Here is a 22,516-nt window from a genome sequence, read left to right on the forward strand (position 1 = left end):
ACTGTTCTCCTATTATGCTTGCGTGTCGTTAACGTGCGCAGATTAGAACTCGTCCCGCGTCGTGCAGTACGAGAACCTTATCGTAGGCTTAAGTCAACCCGAGGATGCTTCGGTCCGTCCCACAATGCATAACGCGGCCCTTTCCAACATCTTCCAGCGATGAAATCTCTACCAGCGATTCCAGTAAGGTAACATTACAGAACAGATTAATAGGACCACTAAATGGAATCATTAAGAACTTTATCCATTCTTGTTCTGTACTAATGTTTTTTACCAAAACAAAAAATCATATAAAGAAGCGTTCACCTCTACAAGTTAAAGCAGGATAGTTACACTGGTCTACTTATAGCTATCATTTTCTACCTTTGGTGAATTTCGAGAATAACTTCGTATGTACATTGTAATAACGAGCGCCAGCGTAGTCCTGTATATACAACTTGTACATACAAAGTGTTCGAGAAATATACACCAATGCTTAGTAACAATGTTTTATCTCCTGCAAGCTGATATCTTCATTACATTAGCCGAAATAACCACAAAAAATTCTGGAATTTAAAATTAATTAATTAAGCATGTTGTTTTAAAACGCATTCACAGATCATAAAAAAAACATCATACAGAGAATCCTTTATTTACTTACATCTACACTACATATATAATTATCCAGCCTCACACATTTCGTTACAAATCACATGCATTCACACTTACTTGATTATTTGATCGATGTAGAATGTGATCGAACCACTACTCGACACCGACCACTACCGACACCAATTGCCATCGCGTTATGTGATTTGTTGGCGTAGTGGTCAGCATGTTTGTCTTGATATGCTGCTCGCGTCCCGTGTTCGCTTCCGCCGTTCGCGATTTTTTTTCTTCAAATATGTAGATGGAAGTAAATTTACCCTAGGTGGGTTATTGTGTGAATTAATCCAATCGTATAGGCTGTGGTTATGTATGGATTTTGTTTGTGTTTATAGTGCAGAAACGCGTAATGTATGAAATAATCAGCTTGCAGGAGATAATAATGGCATATTAATAATAACTTTATGTTCTATTTATACGCAAATACAAAAAAGAATCCTCCGGCCTCCCCTTCGGAATGTAATTTTTGATTGTATGTTAATCTTATATAAAAATAAATTGGTGTGATTACTAAACTCATTCAAGAAAAAAACACGGAAACATTCGTTTAATAACGCATTTTAGGCAGTAGCAGTTCAATAATCTACTTTTGCGCTTTTTGAATACTATATACGGTGAGCCGCGTAGTTTTGGGAATTTAATTCTGAAAATCATCAAAAATTTCCGAATAAATCTGAAAACGTTCCGAAGTATATCTTCACAATTTTTTTTGAGTTTTCAGTATTATTCGGATTTTCCAGAAATTCTCAAAAGTATAGGCCATCCCTATACGGGCAATATCACGTATTTCATTATTTTTTTACAATCACTTTATCGTCGATTGAGAGGTTATCATACAATAACTACATTTAATGTAGCACAAAGTTCTCTCAGATCGATCACATATGTTTAGCGTAAGCAACATCAACGATTAAACGATTTACTCATATTAAATTAGGACAAGATCAGTACGGGCGCCTCAGTTATACAAATGAGCAATATTTTTAATGAAACATAAAGTGAAATGCACGGACCGGTTACTGCCATAAATAAAACTCAAAATTATTTTTCAAATTAGTGTATTTAATAGCCTGATTGATTCATATTGATCTTTTGTGTGTATACTTCAAAATGTTTATTAAACGAAAGCACTGTATAGCCAGAGTTTGGTTAAAATGATTGAATCACAACACAAAAATCAATTAACCATTGAGAAACACCTCACTATGGCATATTCCCAATATCAGACTGAGTATTAGGTAGTTGATTAGTGATATAACATCAATAAACCATCACAATATGCCACTTCACATACCACAGAGTTTACATCGTCACATTAATGGAGCAAAAAAAATAGTTTCTTAGGTTTGAATATTGGTACTAGAAATTTGCTGATCTTTCAAGGCAACCGAATTAAAATAATTAGTCAGTGTACCTACCTTTACGTAGCGTCTGTTTGGAAAATATTTAATAAATTTAAATTGTCTTGTTGGTTTAGCTGTTCAAACATTTATATTGACAACTATAGCTCGCGGATTATTTTCTTGTAACTCTATTTGGATTGATTGTGTACAGAAACTACCGTTAATAACTTTTTTTTTCTTTCGTCGCGTTGCCTTGTAAAAAGCGGTTTTGCGTAAAACAAAAAAACGCGTTACATTCAAGCTTTTCGCGTTTGTAGTTTTCATATTCGGATTACTCAAACAAATCTTATTTCTAATCGATTTGTGTCGTTCACATTTGCACTCACCTTTACGATTGTCTTGCAACGATTTAGCGAACTAAAAGAATTATTAAATGCACAATTAAAAGCGTTGTTACATTTCAAAATGCAGCAATAAAATTGTTGCTGATTCTTGGTATTTTAGATGGAACGTTGAATTACAAATCCAATAAAAACAATTTGATTCTGTGGATAGAGAACGATGTGAATACACACTATACTGAAAATGGACATAAGTTATTTAGGTAAAGGTATTTTTTAACATCAATGGGTTCAAAGAAGTTTTATGTTTTATTAACAACAATCAATGTACGTAATAATCAGTAGCAAACGTTTCATGGTGCATGTTAGTTATGATTTTTTTTATTTTAGTCGTATGTACCTTTCAAAATTCAATGGCAGCAAGACCAGCGCCATCATTTCTTTTCATTTTCCATACGTTAATTCGAACGTAAACATCTGCATGATGAAGGACGATTGCCTCACTACTGTTACAAGAATCTATTCTACCAAATATTGATGTTTTGCATCTAACTATACCTGCAAAAGACATTACAAGTGTTTCATTTTCATAGTTGTACTCTTAACTATTATAATGAGCATTTTAGTCGATTCAAATGGAGATACTCAATCATCGTTTATTGGGATTTTAAATTAGGTTACAAAATAATTCGAACGAATGCAGAATTTGACCTGCCAATAAAATTGATTGCAATAAAGTGAAGACGAGTTAGGCAAATAATTAAACAAACCGAAAGGGTGTGAATTTGTGGGAATTGGGAAATATTGGTGTGTTACGATCACAATCATTTTTTTGTAACACACCGAAGATGGTGGTGTCCGTCTTATGGTTTTGGCACAGTTACACTTTTCTCTATCCGCTGAAAAGTTACAATCGGATTGTAAAGCACACCATATTATGAACTAAAAAATTCATGTGGGTTGAGCACTCAGTCTCTGAGCAGCGATAAATGGATTTTCATTGGATAAAAAAGATAGGCCGAAGAATTGGATGAATCTAATCAAATCACGGACATGTCTGTGTATCTGTAATTACCGATCGCTTCAATTGTTTGAACTGTTTCAAATAATGTTTCAAGCTTTTTTATGTCGAAGACTAAAGGGTTATCTCCCATTTTGGGAAAGATTTGATTTGGGAAATGGTGTCTTCAGATAATTCACTTAACTCATTTTTCCCATCTAATTCGACTAAAAAATCAACAGAAACACAAAAATTGGCGTCTCAAACAACAGTTGCTTATATACCAAGTGACAAAAACATGAACAATTGCGAAGTTTGGACCACAGCGAAGCGAAGTTGTCAAGAAAAAAGACATTTGTACGTAGAAGTAATTAAAAGGAACTCGCAACTTTTTGTGGAACGAATAAACTGAGGGAAAAAACAAGACCCACGAATAGTAAAATCTTTAACTTGAGCTAAGAAACGAATTCTTTAGCAACAACATATTAATGATCTTGTAACATCCGACCCTGATGTGTTTTACTGAATAATTTCTTCTTTTCTTGATTAATCGATTTAAAATTAAAGTAACAACAAAAAACCGAAATTCATAATAATTTATCTATCCAAATGATTTTCCATTCAAAAAAAGAAAAACTTGTTCTACTATGTAGGTAGGTCGCTTAACATATAAAATTGTCAAAGCCTCAGTCAAAGCATTCGTGCATCTAGATATATGAAAACGATTTTAATTCGATTCGACAACATTAAATAGCAATTAAAATTCTGCTTTCATCAACAGTTACGAACTACGTTTTTTGTTTTTTAAACCACTACAACGTAAAACAAAGATACCAATCTACAAACTCTAGAACAATTTCATCAACTATCATGCACACTCAATTTCGTCCGAAAAAGTATATATGAAATTTCATTGTCGGCCGGAGAGAGCGTCAGTGAATAGTAATTTATGCATCAAGTTGCGAAAAGAGGTTGTTTTCGTAACTAGATGTGATCATCATTGCAGAAAGTTACATTTACGGCCGCGTTTCTCTGAGAAGTACTGAAAAATTGAATTTTTCGATCGTAGGTGCAGTGACCACAAACGTCGAATTATGATCATAAGGCACAAAAATATTATTCTGAAGCATGGGCGCAGGACTTTAGCTCGAAAACAGTGTCTCGCAAACACCTCATAGGTATACAAAAAGCATAAGAATAGGTGCGCCTGTAGATAGAATAAAACACACTTTATTACGAGTCATATTTATTAGCCATTTGGTACTTACAGTACTATTAATTACTCATATGTGATGACACAGTAAAAAAAGGCTAATGTATCTTCAGCAAAGCACCTCTTTCTTATAAATGAATTGCAAAACTAACTTCTTTAGGGTGTACAAAAAATAGTTTTATTTGACATCTGTGACCCTAATGAATCATAAAGCTCCATGTCAAATTTATACAAAATTCAACGTCATCAACATCAATGTCAGTGTTTCAGGTGTTTCACTTCATGTGCAATTGTTAGCAAATTAAATTAAAATTAAAAAACCGAATGGCGTTGAAGACTAATCAGTCAAGTAAATTTTCCTTACTGTCAATCCAATTATATAGATTATTTATGGATAAAAAGCTTCAAGCAAATAAGAAAAATATTTTGGGTCACACTTTCCAGAGGACGTCAACTGATCAATTTTCATCAGAATTGTTTGAGCAATTTTTAGCTGAATTATTATGTCCCAGGTGTCACAGCTTACAAGAAAGTGAATATTGAAAAAATAAACACGAACTAATAAATGTTGCTATGTCGAAGCTGCGGGAAAGTGTAAAAAATACATTTGTTACTATAAAATACCAATAACCGTCACCGTTTTGAAATGAGGATTTAACAGGTTTGGTTTTAGTGTATTTTGAAATATGTGAGCCGCTTTTTATTTTTATGTAAATAAGTTTTTTCACACTTTCCCGCAGTCTTCCGATATAAAAATAATTGGAAATGTGATTATTAATTTCAATATCGTATTTAACAAGAAAACGCGATGAAGATAAATAACAAAATTCTTTTTGTGTATTTTACAGAGCAAGCAATTTTGGGCCACAGCGAAAAGCAGCGATACGATGGCTGGTACAACAATATGGCACATCCAGATTGGGGTTCAGTTGGTGAGTGAACTTTAAGTCAAATCTTTTTAACTATCTACGGATCCAACGAAATATTGTTCTAAAGTAAACTTTACGAAATGAAGCGACCACGTAGGGCAATAGTCACAACAAGAACGATTTTTTGTTGTTTCAAGTTTTGGGTGTAATGCAATTTGACATTAATGTTCCGATTCCGGTTTCGTGTATAGCAAAATGACCAGTTTTACCGAGATGTTGCCATGAATCAAAAACAACTTTTACCACATCACATTGCTGCTTTATTGAGCGCTTAAATTTTGTGTTAATTCCAACTTCAAGCAGAAAAGACTTATGACAATGTCGCGCACAATGCTAAGTCTAGCTTCTCCACTTGCAAGTATAATTGACTTCAGTTCACATTTTTGTAGAACACATCGACGCTCAGTCGACTCTCGTCAATATGATTTTTCATCCAAATTCATGAAATTGACCATAAAATGGACTTGTTAACATCTTTCTCCGAAAAATAAATCAAATGAAGCAGAATGTGAAAGACGAATTACAAGAAAACAAAATATATATTGCAAAGTAACGGGTTACGATTCGTCTTACACTGCATCTTATATGCATGTTGGTACAATAAAAAAAACGTCTGAAAATCCTCTTTCATTTTGAAGTTAATGTCGCAACTGTTCATTTATACCCAGGAAACCGTTGCTAGTCTTTTTCTTGTGTGGCACTTCATTTTGTCTGAATCAAATATATCGGAAATATGAAACGATCAAAATTTATAGATTGGGCTGTACGTTCAAGGTCCATTGTAGCTGGAGTGTAATTTTGTATTAATTATGTTGATTTTTTGCACTATGACAATATGTCTTATATATTGATTTCCTATTACATTCAGGTGGATTGACGTGGTTATGAACTTTTGATTTGTGAAAAAACGTGCAGAATTTATAATTTAAATTATCTAATTGCAAAAATGTCGATTATAAATGCTTTAATTTATGAATAGTAAATGTACACAAATTTTACATACAAGAAATATTAGTATTTAGCCAGTGGCGCCCGTTCTCCCATTTTCTCTGCTGGTAAATTATTATTTTTTAATTCACTTCATTTGCATCGTCAAGCCTTTATCGAGGCCTTTATATACCTTCGGTTGAAGTCAAGCTCTGCAGATGATTTGAGTTGTGAGCATTTTCACCGTAAATTTCATTTACCACCTTGAAAAGCAATTCAGGGTCAACTTTTTGAATTTGCAACTGTGAATATGAACTAACGAGTGCAAAATGTACAATTTATTTCCCGGGAGTTTTTCGATCATTTACCATTTTTGCCGTTTTCCGGTTTTTACTGTATATACATTCCCTGCACATTTACACAGTGTGGTACTTGAAACCTGGAATCAATTTTTTTCCTTTTACCTTTTATCAATCTACAGGAAATAGATTACGGCATCAATTCTCTTTCTTCTATTCTTTGTCAACTGTCTATCGGTGTGCGATTCACTATTTCACTGAAAGATGTCACTACAACAAAACCAATGTCAACAGAAAAACCATAGTTCACAGCTGCCAATAGAGTACTATATGAGATTTTATGATTTTTTAATATTTGCAAAAAAACAACTGCTCAGTAGCCAGCAGCAAAAAAAAGAACTTTTCAAAAAATTAGTTCCTTTTTTTCGAAATTTAATAAAAAAAAACTTCCTCCAGAGAAGTAGTTGTTGGCAATGTGTTGAGGACTGATATGAAATGGTTCTTTACAGTGTTTTACAGTTGTGTAACGATCCAGTTTCAGTACCATATTTGGAGTATCACTCCTGCTTGAAGTGCATTGATTTTAATCAAATAACATGCTATCGTATAACGCATGACCTCAGGAGTCCGGAACAGGAATCAGTTTTTCAATCGGCATTAATCCCTGTCCTCATAATTAAAAAGTGTAAATCGGAAATTAGGGAAATCCGGGGAAATCATAGTTGTTTACGTATCTGTTGTCTTCGGTATATTTTAGGCAATTGCGCGAGTTGTAAAGTGCCTAAAATAAACCGTCCACAAAAGATGTGTATACAACATTTCATGCTGAGGATTAAAATTACAAGAAAAATTCCGAAATTTATGCCCTAAGGTATAAACCAAATTTTGTTTTCTAATTTTAATTGATTTTCTTCATTCACTGAGTACTCTTTTGCTTGCCGCTTAATAAAAAGGTTAATTGATCGGAATGTAGCTCCACAACACAGAGAAATGAGGCATAATTTTAATCTTATGATGATGATCACCAGAGAGGGGATGCTGAATCAAAAAAGAAAGAAAAAACGAATAAATTGTTTCGCGTTCTTTTCTTAATTCAATTTAGCGGGCATACCAATCAAATGTACAATTCCGTCCATATTTTCGGATTAATTAAAATAAATTGTGGCAATAATAATACCCGTTGTTAAATACTTGCAATTCTTTTATAGAGTCTTTAGCGGTGTGTACGTCCCGTGTTTCTGCGTATAATATGAGTGATAAAAGCGGGTATTATGATTTTAAATTACAGTTGCGTTTTTTTTGCTTATTTTCGTTTCATTTAAAAAACAACGCGGTGAGATGATAAGACAAAGACAGTCGCAATTTTTGATAATTTGTAAGTGGACACATAAAAGAATTTCATCCTTTTAAACAAGAAATTTAAGTTATTACACGCTCAACGTCTAATGAATATAACTAAAAAACATACCATCAATGAGCAAACGTCGATCATAGCACCTTCAAACATGTTCGCTCGAGTTGGAATTTGTGTGAAGTCTACTCTAATTAAATGGTTCTAATATGTAATCTAAATAAGAGATATCGATGCTTTGCTGAAAAGCATACATTTGGGCGTTTTTAAATACTGGATTTCAGTTTACTTTTGATGATAACTTTCTACCAGAATTTATTGATGACCACGAAGTGTTAGCTTTCAAAAAACAATAGATTTGATAGTAACAGTTTGACCAGCTCTGAGAAAACTGAGCAGTTTATGAAAATTTCGTTAAACTGCTCACGTTTCTCAGATCCGGTTAAACGACTATAACCAAAACTAATTTTTATTTAAAGCTAACACATTCGTGGTCATTATTGCGGTCGTAAATTTCTCGAAATGGATTCTGACGAAAAGATATAATTAAAAATGAAATATGAGACAGGCAAATGTAGGCTACAAACTTAGCTAAGTGTCGATGTCTGTTAAGAGTAATAGACAATTTGCAAAGTTGTAGCCTACATTTAGGCTGTTATAATGGTTTTATTAAAAAAAAAAGATTTTGGTTCTGAGAAATCATCAAAAAACTAATATTTTTCCGTCTAAATGTAGGCTACAAATTTGCAGAGGGTTCATTGGTCTTAAATGTTAAAGAAAATCTGTAACCGTTTAACCGATATATTTTTGGATATATTACGATCTCATCAGGTATCTACAATCAACGGTTTATCAGTTACAAGTAACAAAGCAAATATTTCCATACCCTCAGCTGGAGTCTGGAGTGGATTAAAGTAATTAAAATAAGTTTAATAGAACGAAAAACAGTAATTCTCTATCTCAGAACGAGATACGAAGATAATCGAGTTTGTTCTTTACGAAAGCTCGAACCACCACCACCACAAAAAAAATCAAGATTAACAGTGTGTAGAATCTTTTAATAGCCCGCATTAGATTTGTGTTTGATGAGTAAGAATCGAGTCAAACGTCGGTAGACATCAACAAAAGCCAAACCTGATTAAAAATGATTTTCTTTTTGAAAATGAAATTGATTGAGTCAGACAAAAACTCTTACCAAAACGTCAAAAAATTGAATAATTGTATATGAGATATCAAGTTAGGACAATGACTAAGTGAACCAGTAGACAGCAATGAAACTTTGAATTCTTTTTTATCGAAGAAATATCAATGGGACCACCTGCATAAAAGGCTATTATTAAATAATTTGCTTAATGATCATAAATCAAAATCATTCTTTTAATATTACCGATGAATCGTCGATAAACTTAAGAACTTTTTGTTGAAGCACAAAATCTATTGATGTTCCATTGTTCTTCGTTATTTGGAAAGAATTTTATTTTTGAAGTGTCAGCTAAATTTGTTATAGCTTTTGTAGTGCGTCGTTATAATAGACTGCGAGACTTTACGTTATGTCGATAGAATCGATCGATGAATTTTAAACTTTTAGAATTTTCACTTAGTAGGCCAGGTGGGGTGAGCTCTAGATTCCCAATATTCCGTTGATTTTAATGTAGCCACTTCATTCAAATGATGTGATCGGGATAGGTATCAGTCAGGGCATATTTTAAGGAATTAAATTCTCAAAATTCCCGAAAATTGCAGAAATTATTTTGTTCGTAAGTCTCGAGGTAAATCTTAAGAAAAATTATTTAAAATTAACTGTTTGGCTTACCAAATACCAAAGACAATATCCACTTCAATATTCAGTTTTAGAAGTGAGCAAATAAAAAAATCTAAGAAAATTGAGGAATTTTAGCGAATTTAATCCCCTAAAATAAGTCCAGTGCAGTAGATTAATCGGATGGCACAAATTCACAACGTACTTTTAGATCAATATCGAGAACAAAAACAAAAACAAAATCACACACTTTTAGTCGAATTCGAATACTCTTGAAGAATCCAAAGGTGATACGGAGTGGTGCACTCATTTTCGGTAGCCTCCGAAATCTGTCCAAACATTTTTACTCTAAAGCTTAGTTTACGTCATAAAGTAATACTGAGGGATGAAGAAGATCGGCTAAGTTTTCTTCATTGTCTAGTAATACAAAATGTTTTTCTGCAATCATTTAGCTCTGATAGCTGATAGGGTTCCTTATAATTGTCGTGGGTAAATTTTGGTTATTTACACAAAGCTTTTTCATTATAAAGCTTTGAAGACTCAATTATTTATTGTTGTGATTGACCAGTTTCAAAATGGCTTAATTTAACTGATGCCAATTAACATAATCATAACAGAGAGCCACCTGTTTTCATTCTTTTATTTATTTTTTTTTTTTTAAATCTAATTAACATTCTTGCTAATGGGTTCGTAATTATTTTTCGCTTTATGATTTCATTGTACTGCTGGGATCTCTTTTTTTTCTCTTGTTCGGAAGACTAAACAATTTCAAGTGTTGTATGTGGGTAAAGTACGATTGTAACCATGTACAGACACATAATTAAATATGTGAAATAAATAGCGCGCATACAAAATTAGCAACTACATATAAAATCGCACGGTTAATATCCTACGAATTAACAGCGATATAATCATAACCTTCGAAAATTTGAAATTGCTTACAAAAGTGTGTGTATGTAATTCGAAAATTGTATACCTACTACTACCACTTACGGGCACCGCATACCATTTAATTTTTAATAGGAAAATTACAAACCATTGAGTTTTTGTGATTAATAATTTAGATGTGAGACCTAATGTAATTGGGAAGAGGTTACATAAGAATACAGGTTAATCATTTAAACTGGTGATCGTTTGTTATACTTCTATTGAATTTATTACTAAGACAGTCATGTCTACAGAGTTCATTTTTTTGGCATTAACCCCTTGCCTCTCAAACTTGTCCTAGTTTTCCCTTTTCCGTGATTGATGAAAGTTCTTCCATCAAAAGAAACGATTCCTGTACTGACTTTTATCGTGGACTAAATGAACAAATTTCTTAATCAACGGATTACTTAATTTTTTAACTACTAAAGTCTCACTGACAGCTCAGACCTAATCCGTTTTTATTTTAATTTGCAGATAGTCACCTCGTCCGAAAAGCTCCGCCAGCCTATTCTGATGGCGTCTACGCTCTGGCCGGAGCGAACAGACCGTCACCACGTCGATTAAGTAGATTATTTATGAGCGGAAAAGATGGTCTTGGATCGCAAACGAATCGAACCGCTTTGTTGGCATTCTTCGGGCAAGTTGTGACCAACGAAATTGTTATGGCATCCGAATCTGGCTGTCCGATCGAAATGCATCGCATCGAAATAGAAAAATGCGATGAAATGTACGATAAAGAATGTCGTGGCGATAAGTACATTCCATTTCATCGAACTGCTTACGATCGCGATACTGGCCAAAGTCCGAATGCACCGAGAGAGCAGGTAATGGTTTGAATAAAAATTCGAATGGTCGCCCGTCTCACCAAACTGTTCAATTTAGATCAATCAAATGACAGCCTGGATAGATGGAAGTTTCATATACAGTACGTCTGAAGCTTGGTTGAACGCAATGAGATCCTTTCAGAACGGAACATTACTGACGGAAAAAGGCGGAACAATGCCGGTCAGGAATACGATGAGAGTGCCTTTATTCAACAATCCGGTTCCGCATGTCATGAGAATGCTGAATCCGGAACGTCTTTTCTGTAATTTCATTTCAACTCACACCATTCGAATCCAATGAAATTAAATTCCATTCTTTTCCTCAGTGTTAGGAGATCCAAGAACGAACCAGAATCCCGGACTTTTAACATTCGCAATTTTGCTGCTAAGATGGCACAACGTTCTAGCAAATCGAGTAAAGCATCAGCATCCCGATTGGAGTGACGAGGACATTTTTCAGCGAGCCCGACGCATCGTCATTGCTAGTCTACAGAATGTCATAACTTATGAATATTTGCCCGTGTTTCTGGGCGAATCATTGCCGCCATATAAGGGATACAACCCAGGTAAATTGGCTGAACAATAGCAGCGTTGTCATGCGTCTGCGTCAGACGAGAACTGACTCAAAAGACCAATTATTTTCCAACGCTTAGATATTCATCCCGGTGTCAGTCACATGTTTCAAGCGGCAGCGTTCCGATTCGGTCATACATTGATTCCGCCTGGAATTTATCGTCGAGACGCAAAGTGTAATTATCGAACGACAAATATGGGCTTTCCAGCGATACGGCTCTGTTCCACTTGGTGGGACTCAAATGTAAGCTTTCATGGAAGCTGTGTTGAAGCGTTAAAAATAAACTGAATTCGTCTTCAACATCTTTCCAGGACGTTATGACCGGCACATCGGTCGAGGAAATACTGATGGGCATGTCATCTCAAATTGCTGAACGAGAAGATTCGCTGTTGTGTTCCGATGTGCGGGATAAATTGTTTGGTCCCATGGAATTCTCGCGTCGTGATTTGGGAGCATTGAATATAATGCGCGGCAGGGACAATGGACTGCCAGATTATAATACAGCTAGAATGGCATTTAAACTACCAAAGAAGAATGATTGGAAGGATATCAACCCGAAACTGTTTGAAACCAAGCCGGAACTGTTGAGCATGCTGATATCGGCTTATTCGAATAAATTAGATAATATGGATGTGTACATCGGTGGTATGTTGGAGTCGTATGGTAATCCAGGTAATGCGAATTATGCAATGTGAGTGGCGGGAAGGTTGAGTTTTTCCTTTTAATTTTTCAGGTGAACTTTTCACGACTGTTATCGTTGATCAATTTACAAGAATCCGCGATTCGGATCGATTTTGGTTTGAAAATGAAGATAACGGGTGAGTGTGTGGTGTTTGGCAACCGATTATTATGTTGAAACTAAACGATTTTCCTTAGAATTTTCACCACAGAAGAAATAGAAGAACTCCGAAAAATCACCCTGTGGGACATCATCGTCAACAGTACAAACATCGACCCCACCGACATTCAACGGAATGTGTTCATATTCCAAGACGGTGATCCCTGTCCGCAGCCGTTGCAGTTGAACGCAACCGAATTGGAACCGTGCAGTTATTTGCAAGGATACGATTACTTTTCCGGTTCCGAATTAGCGTTCATCTACGCATGCGTTTTCCTCGGTTTTGTACCGATACTGTGCGCATTTGCCGGCTATGGGGTTGTGAAATTGCAGAACAGTAAACGTCGAAAATTGAAAATTCGTCAGGAAGCGTTGAGGTATAAATTGTGGCGCACGACCAGTTACGGTTAACGATTTATTTCTCTCGATTTTTTGTTAGGAGTCCGAATAGCAAAGGATCGGTTGACAAAATGATTGCGCGCGAATGGTTGCATGCCAATCATAAGCGCCTAGTTACAGTCAAATTTGGTCCAGAAGCTGCCATTTACACTGTGGACCGAAAAGGTGAAAAGTTGCGCACATTCAATTTGAAGAACATCGAGCTAGTAACCGTGGAAGAGTCGGCTGTACGATCCTGGTGACCAAAGTTCTGATTGCGACAATTTAAACTATCTCAATTTCAGGCAAACCACCTCGGCAAACGACCCTACATTTTACTGAGACATCCAAACGATCATGATCTCGTGTTGGAGCTGGAAACGCTCGGAGCTCGTCGAAAGTTCGTGAAGAAACTGGAAGATTTCTTGGCGCTACACAAAAAGGAAATGACTCTGCTGGAAGTGAGTCGAGAAATAATGTTGTCCAAAGCAGAGACTAGAGAACGTCGCCAGAAACGGTTGGAATATTTCTTCCGAGAAGCGTATGCGCTAACGTTCGGCTTGAAGTAAGTGATGACTTTAATGACCGTGTTACTTGTTAGTTTAACTTTATCAATTTGTAGGCCTGGTGAGAGACGTCGACGATCGGATGTTTCAACGGACGGTGAAGTGATGACGGTTATGCGCACCAGTTTATCAAAAGCAGAATTCGCTTCCGCACTCGGAATGAAACCGGACGATATGTTTGTTCGGAAAATGTTCAACATCGTCGACAAAGATCAAGATGGACGGATTTCGTTCCAGGAGTTTCTCGAAACAGTGGTCCTGTTCTCACGCGGCAAAACCGACGACAAATTGAGAATCATTTTCGATATGTGCGACAACGATCGGAATGGAGTTATTGATAAGGGTGAACTGAGTGAAATGATGCGATCGCTGGTGGAAATAGCTCGAACCACAAGCATCAAAGATGACCAGGTAACAAAGTTGATCGATGGCATGTTTCAAGATGTTGGCTTGGAACATAAGAACCATTTGACGTACCAGGACTTCAAACTGATGATGAAAGAGTACAAGGGTGACTTCGTTGCCATTGGTCTCGATTGTAAGGGTGCCAAACAGAACTTCTTGGACACTTCAACGAATGTGGCGAGGATGACTTCCTTCCACATTGATCCGGTACCGGTAGACGGTCGAAGACACTGGATGCTTTCAAAGTGGGACTCATACACAACGTTCTTGGAAGAGAATCGACAGAACATTTTCTACTTATTCTTGTTCTACGTGGTCACAATTGCATTGTTCGTCGAACGTTTCATTCACTATTCATTCATGGCCGAGCACACGGATCTACGACACATAATGGGTGTCGGCATTGCCATCACACGTGGTTCGGCGGCATCATTATCATTTTGCTATTCTTTACTGTTGCTGACGATGTCCCGCAATTTGATCACAAAACTGAAGGAGTTTCCCATCCAACAATACATTCCGTTGGATTCACACATTCAGTTCCATAAAATTGCTGCATGTACGGCCTTGTTCTTCTCATTGCTGCATACCGTCGGCCACATCGTAAATTTCTATCACGTTTCGACGCAATCGTTAGAGAATCTGAAATGTCTGACCAGAGAAGTTCATTTCACATCGGACTATAAGCCAGACATAACGTTCTGGCTATTCCAAACAGTCACCGGCATAACTGGGGTCATGCTGTTCGTCATAATGTGCCTGATTTTCGTGTTTGCTCATCCAACAATCCGCAAGAAGGCGTACAAGTTCTTCTGGAACGTTCATTCGCTGTACATTTTGTTGTACATTTTGTGCCTCATTCATGGCTTAGCTCGATTGACTGGGCCACCGAGATTTTGGCTGTTTTTCATTGGTCCGGGTATCGTGTACACTCTGGATAAAATTGTGTCGTTGCGCACGAAATACATGGCATTGGATGTAATCGAAACGGATCTCCTACCGTCAGACGTGATAAAAATAAGATTCTACCGGCCACCCAATTTAAAATACCTTTCCGGTCAATGGGTGCGACTGGCGTGCACATCCTTTCGCTCCAACGAAATGCACAGTTTTACACTGACATCGGCACCGCACGAAAACTATTTAAGTTGTCACATTAAAGCTCAGGGACCGTGGACGTGGAAATTGCGAAACTACTTCGATCCGTGCAATTACAATCCGGCCGATCAGCCGAAAATTCGCATCGAAGGACCGTTCGGCGGTGGTAATCAGGATTGGTATAAATTCGAAGTGGCTGTTATGGTTGGTGGTGGCATTGGCGTCACTCCATATGCATCGATTTTGAATGATTTGGTGTTCGGAACGAGCACAAATCGGTATTCAGGCGTTGCTTGTAAAAAGGTCTATTTTCTGTGGATATGTCCGTCACACAAGCATTTCGAATGGTTCATCGATGTACTGCGCGATGTGGAAAAGAAGGATGTCACAAACGTGCTGGAAATTCACATTTTCATTACGCAATTCTTTCACAAATTCGATTTGAGGACAACAATGTTGGTGAGTTTGAATCACTATACCTTATTGTGGTGGTGTGGCAATTTGAAGTTTTTTTTTATTTAATTTTTCCTCCATTATTACAGTACATCTGCGAGAACCACTTCCAAAGATTATCAAAGACGTCCATGTTTACCGGTCTAAAAGCTGTTAATCATTTCGGTCGACCCGATATGTCCAGTTTCCTGAAATTCGTTCAAAAAAAGCATTCATATGTGAGTATACAGGAAATGTCGGTGAAATTTAGTCATGAATTTGCTTCAGCTGGTCCACTCATACAAGCAAAACTGATCATAAGTCTTTATACGGTTTATTAACTAGCACATGCATGGCTCCCTGTATTTACTCGTATAAAGACGTATTAAGCACATTTGTTTGTATGAGTGGATCAGGTGACGGAAGTTCACGTCTTAATTTCACTGACATCGACCGTAGTACTTTGAAAAGCGATTCAAGTCGTCCTGTTGCTAATAAATTTCATTTCTACTTAAAGGTATCAAAAATTGGTGTATTCTCCTGTGGTCCACGACCGCTCACCAAAAGTGTCATGTCAGCGTGTGACGAGGTGAACAAAGGCCGTAAGCTTCCGTACTTCATTCATCATTTCGAAAATTTTGGTTAAAAATTTGGTTCGACCTTTGTTGTTGTCTTTAGATTTTAAAATTTAATTTTAAGGAAAAAGAACTTTTCGTGATATTTTTAGTTAAAATGGTCGCGTGCTCTGTAACGGCAGAGTGGGATCGTTTTTTTTTCAAATTTAATTTGTTAAAAAATGTTTTCGTTTAACAATAAGAAAAACGTGATTCAAAGTTGCTGACAGAAAAGCAATTTTTGAAGGGTGGTTCGTTTTAGGTCTCGAATTTTATACCTGAAAACAGAGCTACAGTTTCGAAACTTAAATCTGGAATTTATATCAAATAGTCGTCGTTTTTAGCGTTTAATTTCGTAAATTTCCATTTTTAAATTTAATTTATTTATTTTTCTTTTTCATTTTCTTTAATTTTATAATCAATATTGTGTAAATAATCGAAATAAAAATTAAAATTAAAACAAAACAATCTCGGATACCTCTTGAGTGGTTTCTTCTGCTACTACAAACCAAACACAAACACAAAATTACATTTAATCTACGGTACTTTCTCTCGGTGGTCAGAAATGTTGCAATGCTAGTAGAGCGATTTTTACAAACAGACTAAACTAACTTCCGAAAGAACTGTCTCTAACTCTTGAAGAAATGTCTTCGTGAAAATGACGATTGACGGCATGCGAATCTTCATATGCAGCCCAATGTTTCGATTTTCGATAGAACAACCTATATTTAGCTAAATGAAACTATAAGTTGGGTGGACTCTTGAGTGCGCACTGCGCATGAGTTGGATTTCAAGGCAGAAATTTCTGGTAATTCGATCAAAATGCAATAGAAATGGACCAATTTTTATCGGATAGAATCGGTACATTGGAGTATGAGCTAAGTCAACGCACTTCAAGCAAAAGGGCTTTGAGTGACAGCTGTCAAATATAGAGGAGGTACTATTTAGTATGAATTTTTTTTCTTTGTCATCTTCATCAGTATCGTCCAAGTCTTTACCATTTTTCAAATCCAGAGTTTCGATGTTATCAGTGAAAATCATCATCGTATCGTCTATAGCGAACCAAAATGAACAGAGACATGTTTCAGTTCTTTTACTGCAGTGATGGCATCAATTTTGAGAACACGAGCTATAGAAATAATATCTGTAAATTTTGCTTTGGGTAAAAAAATGAACAGCAAGGCCTCAGTAGGAAAAGTTTTAATAATACAATATTCGTCTAGAGTAATTAATGCATAGGATTAGAGATAGTGTGGTGCTTCTTCCTACTCGGTATCATGTTAATATAATATAATTTGGAAAGAGGCTACGTGCTTGCACTTTACAATTATAGTCAGTAAATGACAAAAGAGTGAAAAAATACCATTACTCAAGTTGCAGTGTATCTAACCGTCTATCGCAAATTCTCACTCACATTTTTTCCCGTATTTTCATAGTCGAGTGGCGGCACCAGTCTCCGGACATGTACCAGTAGTCGGACAACTATTTAGTACCTTCTTTCAATTTCTCACGCGGAAAAATCACTACCTTCCTATTATTGCCGGATGACTTCTCACCTAATAGACTTTTCCGTAACAAGGGAATAAAATATAAGAAGTAAGGTTCAGTGCGTGGTTTGTTGATCCAAGGCGAAGCCGAGTTATGTAACAAATTAACCATGCTTTGGAGCTTAAAGTCACTTTACTTTCCATCATAACGGGCAGATGAAACAACAGCGAATAATTGTAAAACTGGTACTTGAGTCAGGCAAGACATTTATCCGTCCCTTCTTCTTGACTTTCAAGCTGAACCATTCTTAATATCGTTGAAGACAACCTCAATGATATTTCGAAGCTTTATCTCTGAACAAATTCTTCCTCAACTAACCTAGGTAGTATCTAAAACTGTTCCGAAGGTAAACGATAAGTAACCTGTTTGAGGGTACCTTGGTAATCATTGACATTTTTCATGCCAACAAATAATTTACTTTTTAATTTCTTTCTTCGTATCCAGATCAACTAAGTTGTACATTTTCGATGAATCTAAAGCATTCGGAGCTAACACAACGACAATTAATCTAGATATCTGAGTCGATAACCTGTATCAATTTTATGTGCTTAACATAATTTAGTTAGATCTGTTTTGTTTTGTTGGCTACGATACATTTGGATGAGGAATTTTGTTGGTTTTAATTTGGTAGGTTTTTTTTACAGTCATCATCAAATATTGTTATGAGAATCAATAACCTTTTTGGTATTTTGTTTCGCTCCTTTAACTTATCAAGAAGTATTTTGAGGTAAATGGAATCAGTCAAAAAATGCCTTTAAAGAGTTAAGATGACGCAAGTCATTGCGGATAGTTAATCTGAGAGAAATTGGAAATCCCATCGATCGTGTTTGAATATCCCATATTCTTCCCAGGTGAACACAACGTTTTCATAATGCATGCGAGAAAGTAGTCATTTTCTTACCTCAGCTGAAACTTCGGGAGTTATCGCTGCTTCGTCTGTTATCGACAGCGGTGACGATAAACACTATCGATGTACTCTAGTTAATGTACAAAATAATTTTTTCTACAAGCTTTTAGTTTGACCGAAGGCGACATAATTTTGGCATATCAATTGACTAAGCAATTGTAGTAAGCTAAACTCAATTACTACACTCTGGTAATTATGACAAATTTGAACTCAATGCATATTTCCCTAAGAACTATCGTAGGACAAAAATGTATTTTCTAATTTAAGTTTCCTCTAAAAAGATTCTGTCGATCACAAATCCCAATCTCTCCCAATCTTGTCCCAGCCAATTGTCCTTCGGTCAATTCAAAACGAAAAAGAAAAATTTCAATTTCACCGTTCGCTAACTAGCGATTATTGTTGATTCATATCAATTCTCTGAACGGAATCCATTATAACCCTTTTGTGAAATGGTCTGACATGCAATGCGAATAAATTAACTGGTCGATGGTGCATCACAAGTATTTAAAATTCATGAAAATATGATGCAACAAATCAAAATTGACTTCGTAAATGAAAAACCGCCAACAAACTAATGGTATACTTGAAAGGAGCATATAAATACGGTAGTTTTGTGGACTGTGGCTCAGCGGTATTTCGTCCGGTGTTGTACAATTGATACAGTTTAGCTACACAAACGAGATAAAAAACCTTTAATGTGCACAATACATTCATTTATTCAAAAAAAAAAAAAACATTTAAAAATTTAAGAAAACAATTAAAAAAGCTTTGATACTAAATTTCTAAGTTATGAAATAATTTCTCAATCTCTTCAGCTGAGTCTATTTTGAGTACTGCAGGCCTCATCAAATTGGTCGACCCGTCCCATTTGCTGAGTTATTACATAGAAGATTGAAAGTATGATTTCTCCCTTCGTTAAAACTAAAAAGATTCCATGGAAAAGTTACGATGGTTGCAGGTGCGCTTAACCTGTCACAGACGGCGAGCACATCAACAGTTTTACTATCTGATCAGAAATCTTTTACTTCATTTGTTTTGACCACGCTTTTTGCTATATAAGACTTCATTTGTCGGAGCTTGTCGTTTATTATTGCCGTCGTTGTCGATAGCAGATGACAGTCTGTAACAGGTTAAGTAAGCTCTACATCGCGGTTCCTTTGATCTGTTCGCGCAAACTAAATTACTAAGCCTACCGGACTTATAATTAATTTGTAATCCTACTTCAGTCAAAACATAATACTTTTCGTTGGAGTTGGTGCTACTGGAAGCTCAGAATTTCTGAGTCAGAAATACCAGATAAGATTCGTTTATTTACCATTAGCTATTATAAGATCATTTACATTATGTTTCCCTCTCCATTACAATTCATTCATTAATTTATTTTCCCTACATTCACCCAAGTTTAAAATTGTAATTTATTGTAAAATACTTTCATTCGAAGAGAGAACATTTCGAATTTACTAATAAATTATGCAAAATCAGTCGAGTCGAAAGTTAACTCGAAAAGAAGACATGCACGCGGTCCACGTACGGACAAGAAGGTATCGCACGAACGGTCAAGGTGGACACAATTCAAGACAAAGGTAAAGTGAAATCAAACATAAACGATCACAAAAATCGCTTACAGAATATTGTTGAGTAGCGATTTTGTTTATAGCTGATGATTGGCACGGTTGCGCAAGCAACGGATTTTCCGACTGAGTTGCACACGAAGCGATAGCATTTTCATTTTGATTCATAACAGCATTGACATCGACATTCGCATTGAGATCCAGTAAAGCAGCCGATTTTCCGATAGAGATGCGATTCTCGATCTTTACAACTTCCGCATTTCATTATTATTATCAAATTACACAAGAACCAACACGTTTAAAAAACTCAATGGAAAACGTCTCACTGTTTTTTTTTTTGTTTGTTTTTTTTGTCCATATTCAGCCAGTTTTAATCTATAAAACCTCAATCATGAGGATAATTAACTTATCACTTCGTTCTTATAAAAAAAATCGCCCAAAACCACTTACAGTGGAGGTGTGACGCAAGTCCTGTTATCCATTTACAAAAGAACTGATATCGGTGTAGGAGCTCGTTCAGGAACGATTTTTTCTTCACTCAGTGAAGATTTGACGATTCGTTTAATGTTACACTAACAGTTGTCTGACGTTTGCCGTTCAGATACGTTAGTGAAAGTTACGAGTTAATTTTATGTTTATGTTTACATTCCCACAGAGGGATTCTTTTGAATTTCGACTGACCGAAATCAGCGCTATTTTTTTCGGGACTTTTTTATATATGCCTAGTTAGGCCTTGGTGCCTAGGCCCCAAAACAAGTCTCAGATTTTTTGATCTTCCATACCTGGCTGGTGGTAATCGGCCAAAAGTCGAAAAATGGGGTTTCGTAGTCCGGATTTCCAATGAAAGTAGATAAGTAGGTATGGCCAGTCCATACAAGTCGGAGCACATACGGATTTGCATGGCACCACCTCAAACGAACTCATTTCTAGTGGAAATTTGCACTAGAAATGAGTTCGTTTGAGGTGGCGCCATGCAAATCCGTATGTGCTCCGGCTAGAACAAATTTGAACGTTTGGCCATACCTATCTATTTACTTTCATTGCGGATTTCATTTCCGTAAGGTGGCGAGGACACGACCGTGTATGGGCTCGTTGGAAAGCTGAGGTCGAGTACTCTCGGGGCAAATATTAATTTCAAAAAATTGTATGATAAACGGCCGAATGACTTCCGAAAAATTTCTCAGAATCGATGTAACGTAGGTGACCTTTGACGAGGGCTGTGACCTCCACCTCACTAATGCAATTTTTTGATTAAATTATTATTTTTTAAGAATGTGGAGGACCTCAACTTTACAGCGATACTCACTTGCGTCCTTAACTTCCCTTAACGGATAAGCTTACTAGACCGAAAGTGGAGAGGAACAGGACTTATATACAAAATGAAGAGAAAGGAGGTGCCACAAACAACCGACAACAGAACTGTTTTGTTTCTTAGAAATTTATTTGACCATGACGAACATCACTCATCCATCATATCATTCGACGCAATGAAAAGTCAGAAAAAAATATTTTTAATATCTCCAGTGCGCTTTTCTAAGATCGACCATCCAGTTCGACCATTTCTTTGATCATCTGAATTGCATCAGGCGTCTCCTCATATGCCTCGTAAATTGAACGGTTAACTGGGCATGATTTTCACTTCCTTCACTGTACCAACACGCTGTCATTGCGTCCAAATAGCCTTACGGATCGATGAGACCGGGAAAAATGTCCTTATTCCCCATCTGGCCGAAGTCGAACAGTTGCTTCATCTGTTTGAGCAACGTTTCGATCAAAGGATTCTGATTTTTACTGATCAACAGATCCTTTCGCTTCGCCACAATGTTGCCGTCGATAGCTTCTTTGCGGATGCGATCGGCTAGTTCCGTAGGACGCGATACTTGGCCGTACATAAAAAACGAATGTTGCAGCGTTCGTACGTCCTGTAAAAATTTCGTTTTGACCAGCATCAATGCTACAGCATATTCTAAGTAAGCATTGCGTCCCGTAAATAGCCAGTTCCGAAACGTCGGCATCTGTAACATCGG

General features: G+C 36.3%; 1 protein-coding gene across 4 annotated transcripts in view; it reads left to right on the forward strand.

Moving 5' to 3' along the window:
- Window positions 1-16,646, forward strand: part of LOC119081949 (dual oxidase) — a 50,368-nt gene extending 33,722 nt beyond the window's left edge. For all 4 annotated transcript variants that reach the window (XM_037191238.1, XM_037191235.1, XM_037191236.1 and 1 more), the window contains exons 4-15: window positions 11,209-11,558; window positions 11,617-11,821; window positions 11,885-12,124; window positions 12,212-12,375; window positions 12,444-12,804; window positions 12,866-12,950; window positions 13,009-13,347; window positions 13,410-13,596; window positions 13,654-13,913; window positions 13,971-15,876; window positions 15,960-16,088; window positions 16,367-16,646. In XM_037191238.1, the coding sequence (XP_037047133.1) occupies window positions 11,209-11,558; window positions 11,617-11,821; window positions 11,885-12,124; window positions 12,212-12,375; window positions 12,444-12,804; window positions 12,866-12,950; window positions 13,009-13,347; window positions 13,410-13,596; window positions 13,654-13,913; window positions 13,971-15,876; window positions 15,960-16,088; window positions 16,367-16,495 (4,355 nt within the window). In that variant the 3' untranslated portion in view covers window positions 16,496-16,646. The remainder of the gene's footprint in view (window positions 1-11,208; window positions 11,559-11,616; window positions 11,822-11,884; window positions 12,125-12,211; window positions 12,376-12,443; window positions 12,805-12,865; window positions 12,951-13,008; window positions 13,348-13,409; window positions 13,597-13,653; window positions 13,914-13,970; window positions 15,877-15,959; window positions 16,089-16,366) is intronic.
- The last annotated feature ends 5,870 nt before the right edge of the window (window positions 16,647-22,516 follow it).

Source organism: Bradysia coprophila, unplaced genomic scaffold, assembly GCF_014529535.1.
Source record: "Bradysia coprophila strain Holo2 unplaced genomic scaffold, BU_Bcop_v1 contig_373, whole genome shotgun sequence".
In the NCBI taxonomy this organism is placed as follows: Eukaryota; Metazoa; Arthropoda; class Insecta; order Diptera; family Sciaridae; genus Bradysia; species Bradysia coprophila.